Below are 20,194 nucleotides of genomic sequence, written 5' to 3'. Positions count from 1 at the left end.
GACCAATTAACAATTAACAATTGACGAAAATTTAATTGCAAATTTTATGATTGAATTCAATTGCAATTGAAATTAATTGTCAATTACAAATTGAAATCAATTGATTTTCAGAGCAATTACTTTCAATTGATTGATCAATTGCAATTGATTTCAATTGATTTTGCCCAACACTGCTTCAGATTGCAGCAATGAGTTCATACAACCTATTTTCAGTTTCGAATATATCCTTAAGGTTTGCCATAACCAAAATGATGGAGCTGATTACCAAATTAACTTTTAGACTCTTGAATTTAATTGTTGATACTCAAAATAATGAGAACACAAATCAAAGTCCATTTCAAACTAAACGCAGTTAAATACAATTTACTTTAATTGTTTCCAATGGATAATAATGCATTTTGTTTTCCCTTTCTTTTACTCCGTGTCCCCATTAATTGTCATTGAAGAAAACCACCTGAAAGCATCCAGTTACTGAACTGAGATGGAAGATCCTTTATATATATATATATATATATATATATATATATATATATATATATATATATATATATATATATATATATATATAAAGGTATATCCTACAATTATAATTCTGAGAAATGATAGATTAACACTTTTCCTATTATTTATGATGTGAGAAACAACTCCATGGAAAATTTATTTGAATTCATTGGAATATGTCTGAGATGAGCCTATTGCATTACAAGACAATCGTGTGAATACTAGATCATAAGATTGTGGTCTTTATTTATTTTTTTTAAAGGCAGATCAGAGTCAGGAGTTCTAGTACAATCCTGAGGATTACTCGAATGACACTGACGTCTCATTAACCCTTTGGCATTAACCGGCAACCACATATTATTAGAAAACAATCATCCTGTGGATGGAAAGAAATTGAACTCGGGAGGGACGTGATGTAATTGCGGATAGTTGCTAGGGCAACGTGGGGACCTCCGAGTTCGGAGAGTTAATAAAGGCGCGTGAACACGTTGTCATGTAGACACTGAAAGACCTCCGAGAAGATGACGATCGATTCTACTCTAAAAGTAGCCGTAGAATTCTATGACATGCTATTTTTAACTGTATCTTCTACCCTTTTCTCCTCTTTCCCTTTACATTTTCAAAGTGCTCATGTGAAACGTACTTTTCAACACCAAAGCATCTTAGATGACATTACTTACAACTCTTCATTGGAATTAGTTTTGCTTTATTTTTTTCACAAATAGTAAGTTTTCATTATAAACGAAATAAAACACTTTAAGTAGTTCTAAAGTTCGCTATGGCTATAGTGCAAAGACTCGCTGGTTCAACTCAGGCCATGTGAGGTTATATACAATGACCTGTTTCAGCCTGGGTGACATTTCCGCTTCCTTTTACTATCTTCACACTATTGTTATTTTCTTTCATAATCATTCCCTTGCGTTTACAATCAGTATATCACAGCCAATTGTAGAAGAGCATTGAATTAAGGATTTTGAGTTAAATTCATTTGTACTTTTATTCCATGCTTCTATTCACTTATTTCTAGGGTTGCTCTACGAGACATTAGTTGAAGCTGTTTCCTCTCGAAAATGTATAGTGAAAGTGATATCTGATTCTTAAAGTGCATTTGTTTTAGTGACATTCGTAAGAGAAGTCGTATCACTGAAAGTACTATTCTATCGAGCTACAAGCTAAAGCGTGAGACAAACTTGATGATGTTTAAAGGCGGCGCTCCGAGCTCCCTTTAAACGCTGTTAGCAAATGGGAGAGCCGCGGTGTTGCCACCTCTTTCCATACATTCACGTCAGTCTACCTATCACCTGCTAACCTACTGAGGTGTAGTGCGTCTGCTTAGCCATACTTCTTTACCACAAGTTACAATGAATTGAAAATGTCACTTTTTTCAAAGGACTTTATTTCGAAAAAGTGTTTAGATAAGTATCACACCACATTACATAAACGGTTTTCAATACACATAAAAATCGTAATGTCATTTAAAGCAATTTTATGTCTCAAACCATTCGGGTTTATACTGTATATATATATATAATGTGTGTGTGTTTCAGAATCCTAAAGTACTCACGCAACAATTTTTATAGAGGGAATTTGCTTAAGGGCATATAATTTGAAGGACTTCTGTGAAAACTGTTGCAGAAGTACCGCAGGATTCTGAAAGATGGATATTTGGATAGCACACATACTAGTTCTTAATTGAAGTCTTGATCCGACTAGGGTAGGTCCCATAGTATTGGAGCTATGGACGTTTAAAGTTCATTTGTTCATGTTTTCGGCAGCCTATAACTCCGAAAGGAAGATTTGTGCACCCAGGTTGGTCTATAGTTTCTGTCTTATCTTGGTGTCAGAAATCAACTCGCAAACGTTGTCAGTGTTGTTTAGAAACGCATTGTATATATACAGGGTGGCTCATTTTATTCTCTCCACGAAAATATCTCGAGACGGTTGAAGACAAATAGGAAGTGTCATGGGGCACGTCGAATGATGTCGCAGCGACCCCCAGTTCGACATTTAGCCCCACAAAAAATTGATTATCTCAGTTATTTGTTGAGATAAATCAATGATTCTGGTCGCGTTTGAAAGCTATTGAAATGTCCTTTGACGATTGCTTCAAAGCATTTTTCCACAATCATAGCAGTTTCAAAGTTATTTGCTATAAAACATCAAAAATCGTTCTGAAAATAAACATTTTTCCAGTTTGAGACGCAATATTTCAAAATGGCGGCAATATAAGGCAAGTATTTATACTGACAATAGACGTATATACAATGTATTCTCTGCAAAATAAAGGAAAAACGAAGTTTCTATCTTTAATGGTAATGGAGTTATACATTTTTAAACTCAGTTAAGTCGAAATTCATTGGCGGCCGTTGGCGGTCATATACTTAAAACAAGATCCCCAACGAGGTGGGTATATATCAGGATTTATTTCTTCTTAATAGGCCTATTATTCCTGAAAGTGGCATGTTGGTATCACATTTTGCATGATCCAATCGCTAAGCTACTACACTATTATGACACTTTTACTCTAATAATCCTTCCCTCTGTTGCAACATTCTCGAGCTGTGGTATGATAAATACCCTCTGCGATATCTATTCGAATTTTTGTTCTGTTCGTTTAACTTTGACCGTTTTCATTATGTGAGCACTGGACGTTTTATCTGATACAAGTATCACATTTTGGGGCTAATTTTGAAAATTTCCCATATGAACAATCTTTTGCCGCAGCGCTCTTCAGTTTTTTTTTTTTTTTTTTTAATCTATCGAACGAGGTATCATTCGCTCCGTGTTTCCATTTAAAATTTTGAAGTTGGGCCCTGGACCGCCCATGAAGGACGGCCCTCGACGGCACCGCCACAAAACCATTCGATGTACCTCATGGCATTTTGAATTTTTGTTCGGTTAATTTATGTTCAACCGTTTTCATATTAGTGGTACTGGACATTTTATCTGATACGGACACCATGTCTTGGCGGCCACTTTAAATACGGTGACCGATACGAAAAAATCTTTTCCACAACACTTTTTTAGTTTCTAATGATCTATCGAACGAAGTATCACTCGGCCCATGTTTTTATTTAAAATTTTAAGGTTGGGCCATAGGCTCGACTGAACGTCGGCCCTGGGAGCAACGTGGACAACACCATTCGATGTGCCCCATGGTATTTCCTATTTGAGTTTTTGTTTGGTTGATTTATGTTCAACCGTTCTCATTAGTGGTATCTATTGAACGTTTTATCTGATACAGGCACTGTGTCTTGGTGGCCATTTTGAATATGGTGACCGATATATTAAAAAAAAAAAAAAAAAACTTTTGCCATAACGCTTTTTAGTTTCTAATTAACTACCGAACGAGGTATAACTCGCCCCATGTTTCCATCTAAAATTTTAAAGTTGGGCCCTGGGCCTCCCTGAATGGCCGCCTCGGGGGCACCGCGGAAAACACCATTCTATGTGTCCCATGGCATTTTCTACTTGAGTTTTTCTTTGGTTTATTTATGTTCAAACATTTTCGAGATATTTCCGTGGAAAAATTAAAATGGTCCAGCCTATATATATATATATATATATATATATATATATATATATATATATATATATATATATATATATATATATAAAGCAGAATTTGATATATTGTTTAAAATACTGCATTTATGGAAACTTTTTAAAACAGTTTTTGGTTTCCTTTGTTTTTATAACATTACAGCAGTACTTTTCGGTAGGTGTAATCACAAGAAGTTCTCGGAATTATATAATTTCAAGAACTGTTGTAAACTTTAACAGTTTTTTTTTTATCATATCCAGAACTGTTTGGGATACCAGATTCCTGTAAACCTCCTTGTGACTTCCACATTTGCTGAAAGCCATCTATGCAGCTGTATAAGATACAACTGTATAAGATATTTGTCAAGCAGTTTTTCGAAATATAAGTTTTTGAAAAAAAAATCCTTGTAAACTTTGGTCATATTCATTCAAAATGCGTCATATTGTGACCGCAATATTAAACAATGAAGTATTTTAGCTGTTGTTGCCTCATCTGTCCCATTCACATTCTTACTCTGTAGAGATAACCGAAATTTGGACGTTTGTAGTACTATAGCGTTCTTAGTTTGCAGTATTGCATGGCAATTGCGATAGTATGTGTTCCGTTTTGCACGTAAATTTGAAATTTGTAAGAAATTGGTGTAGATCTGTTTGAAAAAAAGTCAACTTTACATTGAGTTGGCAACATTGTTAACCTTGTGGTATCCCAGAGTATTCCAGACTGTCTCCCTACCGATATTTGCATGGCGAGAAAATTCAGTGTTTTTTTGTTCATTAGTTTTAAATTTAGAAGAGTGTATCAAGATAAATGGTCCACGCTATGTTCTGTGTTTCTACCTTTTGAGTAAACAAATATTATACGGTATTATGAAAAAAAATCCATATATTCCAATATTGTGGCAGAGTTCAGTCATGCTATATATTACTTATATAAATTTGCAGGAAGCAAGTTCAATTAAAATATATAAGCTAGCAATCGAACAGTCTTTTAATCCAGAGCTATAAAGCGTCTGCTTTCTGAAAAATGATTTGTGAGGCATATTTAAAAAGGCATTAAAACACCGTAACGTGATTTATTGGCAATAATTTGGAGGAAATTTGAAAATATTGCTTAAAAAATGCGTTTCTGAAAGTTATTGCAAGTAAATTAATTACATCGCTCATTCATAATTGTAGTTTTATTGAGGACAACATGTTTTAAAATAAATCTGTTCTGGACTCTTGTCTATTGATGTATCATGCGTATCGTTTATTGATTGATTGTATTTGATTTGTTAAATAATCCAGTTTAATAGAGGTCAACTTTATATCGAAACCACTTGAAACACGATCTGTTCTGGTCGTGGTAGTGCGAAAGAAACGAACTGAAATAAAATCGTATTTGTATTTATGAAATCTATTGCAATGTTACTAGACTGAGAATTTTTAGGAGTCTCGTGGGCAGTACTACTTCTGCCTGTAAAAGGTCAGAAGTTTAGTCTGTATCTTTGCATTTCCTCCGGAATATACTCCGCAAATTAACTTTCTTAAAATCAGTTACAAGTAGCTATGTACTGTCAACGACTTTTATGTTCGTTCCAGCAACCTGGAGGTCTTTTCTAATTAGTGCTAGTTATTCAGTAGTCATCCATATACAGGGTGGCCACAAAGTCCCGTTAACCCTTGATAAATGCTCATGTAAGTTTTCCCATTACCCCTTTGTAAATGCTAATTTAAAATGTTTCATCGTTTCAGATTGTGTGAACGATGGTCGATACTTCCAGTTCCAGTATTGAAGTATTATTGCAAGTTTTGGGTGCACCTATGACCTATGATAATGTGCTATGGGGGCTCATAAAGGGCATCATTGCTCAAAACCGTTATTATACCACTGCCGAACTGACAGGAGCTGTGAAACAAGCTTTCACTCAAGTTACACCTGCGGTGATCCGCAAAATGTCGCACAGAATCTGGCGGCATATTATTCTCTGTTATAAGAATGACCGTTGACAGACTGATCCTTTGGACACTTAATGTTTCCTACCTCAATAAAACTTCTCGAGAGCATTGTTGTTTAATATCATTCAGTTCTTTTCGTGTAGTCATTTACGTACGTTTAGTGGTTTATGTTATTTATTCCAAGGAGTAACGGAACTTTGTGGCTATCCTGTATATCATTTGAATTTCCTATTACTAACTAGGGAAGGTGGCGTGGTGTCACGCTGAATTCATATCGATTCTATGCTCATTCGACTCCTTTTGCCACATGAAACAGTTAAGCAACCGGAGAAAATCTTCGATCGCAAGTATGTTTGAATTACAAGCGTTAAAATTGCAAAACTAAATATATTTTGCAAAAGTACTGCAGTAACATTTTTTTTAATAGACGTTTCATTTTTAGTAACGGGGGGATTTCTTAGTTGCCCAACACACTGCTGAGGTCAAAATGTACGTACGAGTACGAGATGAAGGTACTTATTGGGAGAGGGTGAAGGGTAATGGCGTCTTGCATATTGCAAATTTCCTCGATGTGCCATACGAAAGGCAATTTGTAAGACGGCATTACCCTTCACCCCTTCCAATAAGTACTCTTATCTTTCAAAATAGATAGATTTTGACCTCACCACTGTGTTGGACAACCAAGGAATTTCCCGATACCAAAAATGAAGCGTCTATGTCAAGAAAGGTTTACTTCAAAATTTTTATAAAATCTGTTCAATTTTGAACTTTTAATGCTCGTAATTCAAACACGCTTGTGATCTAAGATCTTCGGTTGTCTAATTGTTTCATATGTAAAAAAGTCAAATGACCATAGTACCGATATAAAGTCGGAGTGACACCCCGCACTCTTCCCTAGGAAGTATAAAATTCTACGAAGATTACTCGCAATAAATAAACACTTAGATTACAAAAGAAGATGAGACGAGGAAAGAAATTTCTACAACATTTGCTATAGGAAACGGAAAAATGGATTGTTATTCTCATCTCTTCTTGTGGACAGCATTAACTGAGAATAATAAATATTATTGGTAATGCCAAAGATGAACAATGACTGTTGGGACACCGATGTACAGATTTTAAATAGTTTATAAAATTGTCGTGCAGATGGCATTAGTGTAAAAAAGAAAAGCTTTCAATTGTGGCTATAGACTGAAAAAAAATATTATGGAAAAGTTATTTTTTTACAATATTACGAAAAAAATACAAATTCTAAAATTACAAGTTTCTAAGAAATTTATTTAGCTTCACACAGATCCCTTCCTTATTATATATATTCTTTCGGAAATTTTGTGGCCTGTAAGATAACTACTGTTGGCATAATGTACTTTGATCACAAAAGAAATTAAGATATAAGTTTAATGGGTACAAAATCTTACTGTGAACAATAATTCGAGCCTCTCCTTCTGCATGTTTAGTACAAAATCAGTTTGAATAAATAAAGTGTTCGTATTTTTTTATATATTATATGCCTTTCAGATAACAAGAGAGTTTTCGTTTTATATTGTGCAACTATGGTAGATTTCCAAAGCATAATGCTCCAATATTCTATCATAAGTGATAGATTTATCGTTTCGTGTTTTAGTAGACAGGAAGAGGGATAATAAACCTACCGTTGAGACGCTGAATTTTTATTTAGAAAATAAATCACTACTTTAACGCCTGTTTTCTGTGAAAATTAAATATTGAAAAAGGAAACATTTCTACAACTTTCGGTTTCAACAGAAATATTAAATTCGCATAAAATGATACCTTCTTCACTATACATTGCCGTTTTGTTGTTTGTGGATCAATATTGAAACCGGAAGTTTTAGTGGATTTCAAATACTTCCGGTTTCAGTAGGAAGTAAAAGACGGAAAATCTGTTATGCTTATGCAAACAATAAGTTGAAAACTGAACGTCGGCATATATAGGCCTACTTGTTACCTGTAAATTTATATAGTAACATACACTCACCACTCAAAGCATTATGACACTTTTTGAACGGAGGCCTTTTTCCTGATGCAAGAGGTACGAGGCACAGCAGAAAGACTCGTCAGACGATGACAGGAATCTAATTCTATATCAGTGTGATGGTTGTGCGTAGAATGGGAAAGGCCGGCGATGTATTAAAGTTTGATATGGACCAGATTGAGATATACAGATGGTTGGAAACGAGCATCACAGAAACAACGCGATTTCCTGCATGTTTGCTATCTGCCGTGGCTAGTGTTTTAAAAAGTGGGAAAAAAGACTTTGAAACAAACGATAAGAAGTGGGTTGGCCACACTTCATTAAAAGTGTAGGACATGGTAAACTGTCGAGATTGGTACAAGTTAGAGGACATACTGTGGCACAATTAGCAACAGACTTTAACATGTTTTAATAATGGACAAAGCAGAATTTTAAGTACACAGCTCACCATTCTTGCTTAGATATGGACCTTCGTATCAAACGTCACATACGTGTATCAATGTTAAACGCACGAAATTGTCGATTATGACTGGAATAGGCATGTGCACATCGTCATTGGACTGCCGAACAATGACACAAGGTTGCATGGTCCAATTAATCAAGACACATTTTTTACCCCATCGATGGTCAGGTCTTTCAGAGGAACAGCTGCTCGAGACGTGCAGAGTAGGATGACGACAGGCCAGTAGTGGCTTCATTACGATCTGAAAAACTTTCACATGGTTATGCATGGTGCAGGTAGTGCATATGAACAGCACTATGTGGCTCCTAGCTATCAAAAAGTCATTACCAATCACGTATACACATTCATTTAGGCCACATTTTCACCTGGCAAGGCGTCTTTCAGCAAAGTCAGCGTTGTGCTGCAGTAGTTCGAGGAGCACAGCGGTAAATTTCAGCCATTCCAGTAGGCTTTAACTGAACTAATATGAACAAATTGAGCACTTTTGGGACGTCACTCATTATCAGATCTGAGCTCATCGGCTTCCCCTGCGGAGTATACAGAAATAAGCGACCTGTTTGTAGAGATGTGGTGTGCCATACCTCCAGCCACCTATCAATGCATCATTATTTTCACTCCAAACCACACTGATGCTGTCCTGCGAGCCAAAGGTGGACACTATGACCAAAATATATTTAATAGTATATATATATATATAAAACACAACCTTTATTTACTCAGAAAGTTAGAAGGTGTTCTTGGAATGTTCAATCCATACGAAGAAAATAATAAATTCATTCATTAGTTAAAATCATTTCTGGCTATTTCTCATCTTTCTTCCTATCTAGGAATTAATATTGAAACTGGAAATGATAGAATGCTGCCACTTTCAGTCACAATGGATTAGAACAGATTTGAACCTATTTTTGGAACACTAACTTCATATCATAAGACTTTTTTTTAATCGCTATTCATTATCATTTCTTGCTCTATGATAATCAATATTGAAACTCAAAGTTGCAGTGGATTTGAACCACTTCTACTCCCTTAGTCTAAAGGGCATAATTGTGGGATGATAAACTCAAAGATTTTCAGCTTCTTTAAGTGTTAGTAGAGCTGTAAGACCAGAGAGTTTTCTATTGCTTTAAATGCTGAATATATATATATATATATATATATATATATATATATATATATATATATATATATATATATATATATATTATTTAGACATTTCTCACTATCTTTTACCGTTTTTGTTTATGAGACTAACGCGGGAACCGGAAATGGTAGCTATCTACTACTTCTGTTGAAATAAGAAGATAAGAACAGAAATGGACCACATTCTTGAATTGCTGAATCCATATCCAAAAATGTTGCTTACTATCTTTCGCCATTTTTGTTCATGCGACTAACACTGGAACCAGAAATGGTAGCTATCTACTACTTCTGGTTGAAGTAAGGGGATAAGTACAAAAATGGAGCATATTTTTGAAATGCTGAATCCACGTCAGAAAATCGTTTCTCTTTGCTTCTTATCGCTTTTGTCCCAATACTTGTCGACGGACAAATAGATGGACGGACATAGACGTTCAAAAAGTTTTCATGTTTGCATAGTATAGTTTGGAAGTCTAACAACCTAGTTATACTAAATTTAATGCTTTTGCATCCAGTAGTCTGAAATAAGCATGTGATAATTGTAAAGTTTATCTCTTGATTGGTTTTCCAAAAATCTCATTTGAAAGAAAAAAAAAACTGTTTCCTTAAGAATGACTTATTATGACACAAAAGTGCGTCAAAAGAACTTTAAAGTAGATTCACCATACAACATTATGATTTCTCCTTCTTTAATAAAATATTACCTAATTTAGAAGTCCCTAAACTGCGACAAAATGAACGAAAAAAATGGAAACAAAAGTAATTTAGCAATTTCTATGAAATAAAGCTGAATAGTATGTGATTAGAGGATCAAACCAATTCAAATAACGAGCATTGGATATTAATGTGTTTAACCAAATGTTTCATTGTTTCGTTTATGGAAGAGTTTGAAATAGACCAAGGTTGAGAAAAAATATATATTTTTTTATTTCAAAAATAGTATCTCCAGCCAAATTTTGCCAAAGAAACGCAAAATTTATTCTTTTGTTTGTGAGTGTCCATGACAAGAAAAATCACAAGTTAACTAAGCTAATATTCTCTTGGATAACTTATCAGTGCAACGGGGCTGAGAATAACACATTTAAGGGTCCAATGCTTCTATTTTTTTAAAATTAATAAATGAGTCACGTCTCACAAAATTTGCACGAATGAACACGTTATCCTTTCACAACAAACCCCTTACACAAATTCGGTCTGTTTGTAGCCATGTAACATTAAAGCCGCGCAACATTGGAATAATGGCAAAATTTATTACCTAGTCATTTCTGCCGCATGCCAACTAGCATTTGAGCATCAGTATGCATTAGATTTTTACAAATTCCATATTTTTCAGTTGATAGTAATGAAATGAAATCTTTCAGTTTAAAGTTGCATGATCATGCTCTTTAGGTTAAGGGAAGCTATTGATTAAGTCAAGTGAATGATGGAAGACTCTGTAATGAGAATATGAGGGGAAACTGGAGTACCCCAAGAAAACCAATGCACAGGATGTTGTCTACTACAAACTTACTTGATCGGTGATCGAAAGAAGGAGCCCACATGCCAGAGGTAAACGCTCTACAGCTGAGTCACCGTGCCCCTGTCTTGTTAGTAAAAAAAAAGTAGAGAACAATACAAGAATGGCCAGAAATGCATAATGTTTTTTACTTGACATAGTCGGTTCTCAACACCGCGACAAAGAGTTGCATAATATATTATCCGCGTCCTGGGTGTTAACTTTTGTCATGAACCAGTACCACCTCACATCGAACCTGTATATTCGAAAAGGATATTATGGCTACCGAAAAGAATATTGAAGAGTAGGTTAATGGATGCAGTGCGGTACCAAGCAACACAATACTTCAACCGATAGCAGTTTTGGGAAGATTGTTGCATATGTCATAAAACTACTACTTCGTCAAAAGTTTGTGCGCTCTGAAATATTTACCGCTAAGGTGTTGAATGCAGTCGCCCAAAGACCACAGAAATCGCTTAATAGGTACTATATGACTCTAAACTTATTAAGATAATGTGTTATTCGGGTCTACAAAGTCTTGCATCTTCATTTTGTGTAATTCAGGTGCCAGAATCACTAAGAATTGGGCATGCACAACAAGAACTTCTTGCCTCTTGACAACTGATCGATTTGTTGCAGAACTGTTGACAAATGTTCGTATATTTCCATGCTAGTATTTTTTTTTCCTTTGACAAAGCATATTTACGTTGCTGTTTTATCCAACGAACATAGCAGTCTCTGTGAACTTGTGGTCTGACATCATGGCTTATAATTAGATCTTACTTTTGAGGACTATAATGGCAGTACAATACAGCAGTCACAGAATATCATGCAAACACGCTGAACAACCTTCCTGTCCTAAGAATCATATATGACCCTCGTTGAGAGATCTTACTGTTTCACCAAGGCAAAGCTTCATTTCATACAGCGTCTGTAAACATGATTGGTTTATATAAATTGTTACTGGAGAATATTATTTCACTATTCAGAAGCGTAATACGGCCATCATTTTATTACCACACGACTGCTCCTAGTATTTTCCTGTAGCGACATTTAAAAGTGCCATGCACACAACAAAACTAGCCAAACTGAATGATCTGGGAATTAGAAACATCTTACAGGATATATTGCAAGCTGTGTTAGCAATCTTCAGAAAACGTTTGTTATACCTTGTTGTATCTAGTATTCAGAGCAATTTTAAATTTAAAAATGAATATAAAATTTATCGAGAATAGAGAGAATAATTGTCAATGTTTCTCGTCTTAAGTTTTAAAATGCACTTTTCGACTTGACACTCGCTCGTGTGCAACACTAGGTGTGACCTTTAGACGGGTGAACATCTTTACATCGAATCGAAACAAGTAAACGACCTGACAGACATACATTCACCAATGCCTTTTTCGATGCGTAGTGGCCAAGAAATATGTAAATCCCTTGAAGTCTGGTTATTCGTTGTGATCACTGTACTTTCTTCTCTCCTATCATCCAACGAAAGTAAAAACCGTAAGAAATAAAAGCTGTGAATAATAATCGTGTAATCGAATAAACTATATTCACCTTAATTATTGCCGTATTGCACCCATTAATCTCAACGGAAGCATGCACTCATCCTTTCTGTAATTTCATCCGTTTGCACACTTAAACCATTAACCTTCCCTTTCACAATGTGGCATTCTGACATCAATTCACGCCGAAATTAGCAAAAAGAATACACATATTGTACTGCAAAGAGAATGTTCTTCACAAACATGAAAGAATCAGAGGTGAGAATAGCTTGCAATCTGTGATATCAAGAGAAGATACACTTTACGGAAGTTATAATCGCACATATTTTGTAAGTTATACGGGGATGCTTTATTTTCATAGGTTGCCTCCAACATCAAGCAGTAGAGATGATTGACATTTTAAAGAATTTTGGTTTACCAAAACTCTTTTACACTTACATTTACCGTCTGTTCGTTTTTCCCTCCGTCCGAGAGAGAAAACCATTCTGTCCGTTTCTCTCTTCGTCTGGGAGCAGAGTTGCCAACGTCAGAGAACAAAATTATCGATTTTCCTCTTTAAAATTATTGTATATTACAAAAAAACTGTCGTATGTTTGTTATCCCCATGATAATTGTAGAGTCAAATACAATATTACTAATAATAGACCCTAGCAATAATATATAATGAGCTTATCTGGTAATCTTTAGTTTCGAACTCCAAATCCGTGTGTCCTCACATTTAAAAAGAAGTCCTTATTAACACTATCAACTCATAAACGTTTAACTATTACTACCCCTTATTAACACTCGTAAACGTTTAAACGATGGATGCAAAGGTTGTCATTTGTCAATTTCCAAATCGTTATTGATTTATTTTAGCAGGAAAGATTGATTTTCTCACCACATCTTCTCTCACAAATGTACATAAGTTATTTTCAATGCTCACTCTCGCTTTGTTTTCACTTCTTCCGTGCTTTCAAATTATTTGACTCTTCTTATTGTGTCCCAAATGAGCATTTTCTAAATGAAGTTCTTGTGTCTCACTGATTGATACACTACTTTATTTTTAACTATCTCCAATCCTTTTGGCGTAGATTTTTCCTCCAAACACTTTCCTAAAAGTATTATCTGTTGTCTCTTATATACATCCTTCCTTCTTCTTTACATCTACTTCTTCACCCTTATTTTCAGGATCGGAGGTATTTCAACCTGTACCTTGTTCATTATAGATTTGGGAATAATCCACAAAATTGATAAAATAAAACTGATCAAAGCACCAATTATATTATATTAACGATATGTGTGTAACACTTTTAGAAACGTAATACTGCCTGCATCAGATTAAATTTGTTCAATATCAAATTGAAATTTCTTTAGTATTATTTAACATTTTCATGCAGTATATTTCGAAAGCTTTCTACAGGGTCCTGCAAAAAAATTCCCATGTTTGGAGAGGACTCTGTGTGAGTTGGGGTGTGGGGATAAGGCGGCGGAGGGAGTATCGACGAATAGCGATATACATGTCATTTTTAATAATCGCGCATTTCTTGTGGAGGAGTATATTCATAATGGTGGTTTCGTGATTACTACTCAACGGGCATGTCGCATTCGGTTCAAGCTTGCTCGACATGATTCTGTTCCGATAAAAATCTAATCACGTTTGTGTATCAAACTTTAGAGCAACAGATTCTGCACTGAGAAAGAAATCTCCTGGCCGACCTCGGATCGTAACAATGCTCGAAAATTATACGCATGCGAGAGCGTCCATTGAGCAATCTCCAAAGCGCTCAGCACTTAAAGAGGTCGGCCAGGTATTTTGTTTTCTGTGTCATGTATACCTTCCTGCTTTGTAAAGTAGCATAACTTAATATTCGAAAATATTTGTTTTTATTTATTTAGTGTTTGGAAAATTCAGTTTATTGTGGAAGTAGCCCTAACAGCACAAGTTGTGCTAGGCATGTGCCATTTACGTGTCCGAGCTACTTTTTAGGTACCAGACACTTGGCACATATGACATTCATGTGCTAAGTATGTATTTCAGCTACGTACAGTTTTAGATACATGTTACACCTAATTGATATTTGCAACTATGTGCGACAAATATAGCGTTTATATACCTGGCTCAGCTTCGCACTCTAACAGTCATTTGTTTCTATGTCGTCCCTTGGGACACACAGCACGAGATGTGCTAAGCATGCGCCATTTAGGTGTTCTAAATTCATCTCCCACATTTGATGCATTTGTTGCTTCCTTTTCTAAGCAATCTAGAAGCAACAAACGTATCAACTTTATTAGATGGCAAGTGTCGCCTATCATTTGAAAGTGAATATGGAAGAACCATGAAATAAAGTAAATAGCACTCGTAATTTTGTTATAAAATTACATGGCGAGCAGATTTTATCTGACCCTAAACCGTTATCGTCGAATATACGCGGTTAAAGGAGCACTCTGATTAGCCAAATTCAAAAGACCTCAACAATTTTTCCCTCTACAAGCGACGTTGTCTTCATCGCCTCCGTGGCCAAGTCGGAAGAACACGCGACTAGTAATCCAAAGGATGATGGTTCGCGCGGTTTTTTCTTTTTTTTTTACTTGTTTAAAGTGCGTTTTAGACTCACCTTCATGTAAACACATTACGCATATAGGCGATGTAACATATTTTGTGGGAGTAATTTTATGGTTCATTGACGCTTACGGCAAGGAGAACATACCTGGAACATACTAGGCACGTTCCCCAGGTGCATGTTAGGCATGTGCCTAGGTGCGGACATAGACTGTGACTATCACTTGCCATCCATGTGATTTCTCTCTCAGAGGTACATAAGGGACGTACTGGACACATTCCCATGTACCTGAGGAAAAGTGATAGGCATATAATGTAATATACTGTTATGTAGTTGTACTGTTAGGGTATGTACATCCTATCGATAAAAGACAAACATGTAGTACGTCACACTAATTGCTGATAGTAAATAGTTACGGTAATAGTTATTGCTAGCTGCAGTGCTGCCTGGCTGTGTGATACCATAGAAGTCGCTAGCATGCAAGATTTAGGATGATCATACAAACATCACAACAGTGTAAGGTTGCTTTTCTTTATTATGAGATCGTTTCTCCCGTATTATTTTCATTTTGGGCAAGTTTCAGCCGTAAGTTCCTTTTTCCTAAATTTTCTTATGAAAGTTTTTGCCGATGTTCATATCTTTCTTACAAAAATACATTATTGGACAATCGTCCTTTTCCTAAAAGTTGAATTTTGTGTAAGTTAAATGTGTGCGTGTGTGTGTGTGTTATGGAAATTTCTTTTCAGTAAAGATAACTTTATTAAAGTTCCATTTTAGGCAAGGTTATTTTTAAACAAGTCAATATGTTGCGAAAGTACCACTTTGGACAAGTTTTCGTTTAATGAAATCCCTTTTGGAAAGCTTTTATTGTATGGTGGTACAGTTTTAGTACGTTTTCTCTTTGTCAGGTTTTCATTTTCCGTAAATTTCCGCACAGTCATTCCTTTTTAAGCAAACCTCCGTCTCATGGAAGTTCAATTACACAGTTTTTCCACCACATGTAATTCAAATTTTTGAAACATTTTGCTGTGTAGATGGCATGTTTGCATAATGTTTTATTTCTTAATTCATTCAGTTTTTTTAAGTGTATCCAGGCTTCATAAAGGATTATTAAATTAATTTAAGCATTCACAAGCAAATACAATAGAACAAATTTTGCTAAACTGGTAAGATTCTTTAGATGAGTCGAGCGGATCCTCGTCACGTCACAGTTTGTCTAGTGAGATAACCATATCGTGAAGTTTGCAACAAAACTGAAAATCATATGCCAAATAATATTAGCTAGAAGAACATATTCATCGTTTTCTTCTTTATATATTTGAGTAACTGTTGAATTTTTGTACTTGCAGATGTCCGACCTTACGCCCGAGAAGTGTATGGAAATTATCAATAGGTACGAGCCAACTCCAGAAGCAAGAGGGAATGGACAATTATTAATAGATGGTATGTATTTCCATTTCTGAACATTATTTCAATAAGAGTATAACAGGAAAATGAATAAATGAAAATGTTGTTTGAAACAGGATACTCTGTTTAAACATAATTTCATAGCCTTTAATTTGTTATAACTGATCGTATGTATCTTTGTTCTGAGAGTTCGATAGCCTTATATACTGAACTCGCAGAGTCGGCGTTATTCGTGAGGGTACCGGAAATTATTTCTAAATTATTAATATTGTTATACCTTCACTCCACTGAAGACATGTTTTCTCAGGCTGGAAGTAAACACTTTCAGTGACATTTTGTATAATGATCAAGTAAAGCATGTACGAGGTAGTAAGTAGCTAATCTCCTATATTTCACGCATATTAACAGTAGGAATCACGAAAAACGTAGTTTCTTGTAACATTAAATAATAATTATTATTAGCAAAAATACTTGCCTTGACATAAAACACAATAAACCGTGTCCTGAACAAATACGTGTGTGCTCTGAAGAGGGACATATTTGAACAGACATGGAATAGGTTAGGTCAGTCACCTTTTTGATCACAAAATGAAACCAAAGAGAAAATTTTGTTCTTAATTGTGTTTAATGTCTTTTGTTATATTTCATGTAGAGAATTAGTCAAAATTAAAGTATTTAACCGATGTTATTCGCTCCGTTCTACCAGTACTAATATAACACTGCAGTAGCTTGACAATTGCATACGATTTTTCTACTTTCTTCAAGTTTACTTTCTCTGCAAACGTAAACTCCCAAGTGTCCTCCACTTGATGTGTATAATGAATGTTTAACTTAGAGCAAATGCTGTTTCCATGTGACTTACTTGTATACAACCTGCAGTTCTAGTCTTGAAGCTAAATAACACGACATCGACGACAACAATCTCTTGCATAATCGTTTACCTCTTCCCTAGATAGCTCTTCTGCAGAATACTAGTCTTACTCAACGTGATAAGAAAACAACACTAGTTTTCGCTTGAAGAGTACAGATGTGTTCAAATTATAAGACTCAGCATTCAGTTTCTGAATATTTTACTGTTCTTACAATATTACGTGAGAAAATACGTTCGAACTTAGTCCAAATTACTACTTTGTAACTCTGTCCTAATTTCTAGTATGTGTGGCATATGCTTTTCAATATCAATAAAACAAATGCGTAAGTAACATTCAAGTATAATTACTATAAAGTGTGTATATCCAAATTGGAAACAACAAATGAAATGGAATACTTACAAGAAAATTATCTCTCACACAGAGATTAACAATTCTTATGAAATCCTTTATTCTTTATTAAGTCTTTTGTCGTTTGTGGCATCTTATGTACGAGCTTAGCACATTTTGCCTTCAATTCAGCATCATGATACCACAAATTGTTGCTCTCCTTGATCAGTTGAAGTTTGGTTCTAATGTGTTTCTTCTCTAGCTTTTATTTCATGAAGCTCCAAAAGTTTTCAATCGGGTTCATATCAGGACTAGTGCCTGGCCACGAAAGAACACTAATTTCGTTATCCTCGAAGAATTTTGCTACTGCTTTGGCCAAATGGCATGGGGCTCCACCATGCATAAAAACGAATTGGACGTTATCAAACCAGAGTGCAGTCTGGGAAAGCAGTTCTTGAAGAACTTGTAGGTATTGGTTGTGCTTCATTGTGCTCTCTACTATATACAGTCTTCCAGTCCCGAAGACAGAGATCACACCCCAGACCATGACTGAAGTAGGATGCTTCACGGTTTATTAAAGAAATTCCAACTTGAATACCTCCCAGGTTGGATTACTCACATATTCTCACATATTGTGAACATTCATCAGACACAAAGATACATGATTCATCACTGAAACACACTATTCTGCAATCGACAGCAGTCCAATATTCTAGGCCTCGTACCCATTCGATGCACTTCTTTGCCATGATTGGAGTAAACTCTAATTTTTGCTTTCTTTCTTGACCGCGTGTTTTTATTCAATCGGCACAAAGAATCCTTCGAACACTTTCAGACCAAATATCTGCGCCATACTAAGCCATTTTTATGCTTAAGTCTATTAGAAGTTGCACTTATGTTTCCCAGAGCCAATCTTTTTATTTTTTTGATACCTCTTAGCGATAGCTTTGGTTTTCGTCCACACTTCCCAACCCTATTTTGACTCTTGTTCATTTCAACAGAGATTCTACTCACAGATTTTTGTTCTATCCCAACTCTACTAGCAATGCATTGCCGTGTATACCTTATTTCCACCAGAAGTATTTTGTTAATTTATATTTTACGCGGAGAAATGTCTTTTGCTTTTTCCATTATGCTGCAATTACAGGACTACACAGAATAAAAGATTGATACACGGAACACGTCACGACCATTTGCAAAATAAGTGTTACAACTCTTGGGAGGTGACTCCTGCCACTGAGGCAAGAAAAAAAGTTATCTTGAACTTTCGTCTATCGGACATAGTTTCGGATCTACAACGTGCCGAAAGCGTGGGAAAATGACCAATAGTTCTGAAACTATCCAACGTAAAGAGGGCGGGTAAAAAATTCACTGAAGAAGTCATACCTGCTGTCATAGGCGCCGACTTGAAGAAAATATTGGGGAGGGGGGCTAACAATGAACATAATCATATTCAGCCGTTTTCTATCAACTGTTTGATGAAGCCCTTCTTCTTCTCCCCTCCAAGTGCCCGCTACTCCGCTTCATCCTCTCCTTCCTCGACTGGATTATATTGGAGGGGCGAGGACCCCACCTTTAAATATTGGGGGTCCAAAAGTGTCCTGCCCCCCCAAAGTCGGCGCCTATGCCTGCTGTATTGAATTTTGCATATTTGACAATCCTACCATGCACACGCAAGGGATTCCCCAAAGGAACGTAGGGAGTCCCGGATAATCTGCCAAATGAAAATTGGTCTAAATGGATATGAATTGATAGGGTTTCTACCAGGTAACAAAAATTCGTTTGTATTTAGTCGATATCTAGAACAAATACAAAATGGCGGACACCTTCATGCCCGTTGTGTGTGGTTGCATAATCGCCAGGTACGGATGCTCGCCAACAGTGACGTTCTGAGTATTAAGTGTAGCGAATTTGTACTCAAATGTTCTAGAAAGACATCTGGAGTGTCGGTAGAGCACAACACATGAAGCAGGGTGATTCACATGAGTGGAAACACTTAACGAAAAATGCCCAGAAATGAACTCATGCTAAGTAAACGTGAGTTCAAAGCGTCGGAAATGTAAGGATTAGCGTCAAGAACATAAAAGCTATTGCAAATTCACCAATAATATTCCATCAATCGGATGCAATATGATGTGCACGGTTGCATACCAATACGGATGCAACAACTGAGGCCAAGTTGAAATTGTGCAATGGGACTCACAAAGGAATTGGGTAAATTAAATGAATGTCACTAGTGGGATCGCATGATCGATATTGAAATGTGACCAATGTGTATGTTGATATTAACATGTAGCTAATGGACAAATGCCAGCATGTCCCACTACTACTGGGACACAGTCCCACGTGCGAAAAATAGGAAAATAACTACTCGGGTCTTGAATCTGAGGCCTTGGGCTTCCAGTAGTATTGGAAACTGCGACCACGCGAGCGAAAGCGAGCGCTCTAGCCCTGAGGCTCGCGGGAGCCC

At 35.9% G+C, this 20,194-nt stretch overlaps 1 protein-coding gene across 1 annotated transcript in view; it reads left to right on the top strand.

Annotated features, from left to right (window-relative positions):
- LOC145688051 (inactive phospholipase C-like protein 2) overlaps positions 1-20,194 on the top strand; it is a 662,718-nt gene that overhangs the window by 445,178 nt on the left and 197,346 nt on the right. Inside the window, exon 6 of the mRNA XM_081761756.1 lies at positions 16,468-16,561. Within this exon, the coding sequence (XP_081617882.1) occupies positions 16,468-16,561 (94 nt within the window). The remainder of the gene's footprint in view (positions 1-16,467; positions 16,562-20,194) is intronic.

This window comes from Thermobia domestica, chromosome 6 (genome assembly GCF_964235325.1).
Source record: "Thermobia domestica chromosome 6, izTheDome1.hap1.1, whole genome shotgun sequence".
NCBI classification, from domain to species: Eukaryota; Metazoa; Arthropoda; class Insecta; order Zygentoma; family Lepismatidae; genus Thermobia; species Thermobia domestica.
Note: the sequence above shows the minus strand (reverse complement) of the source record. Positions and strands in the feature narration are given on the sequence as shown.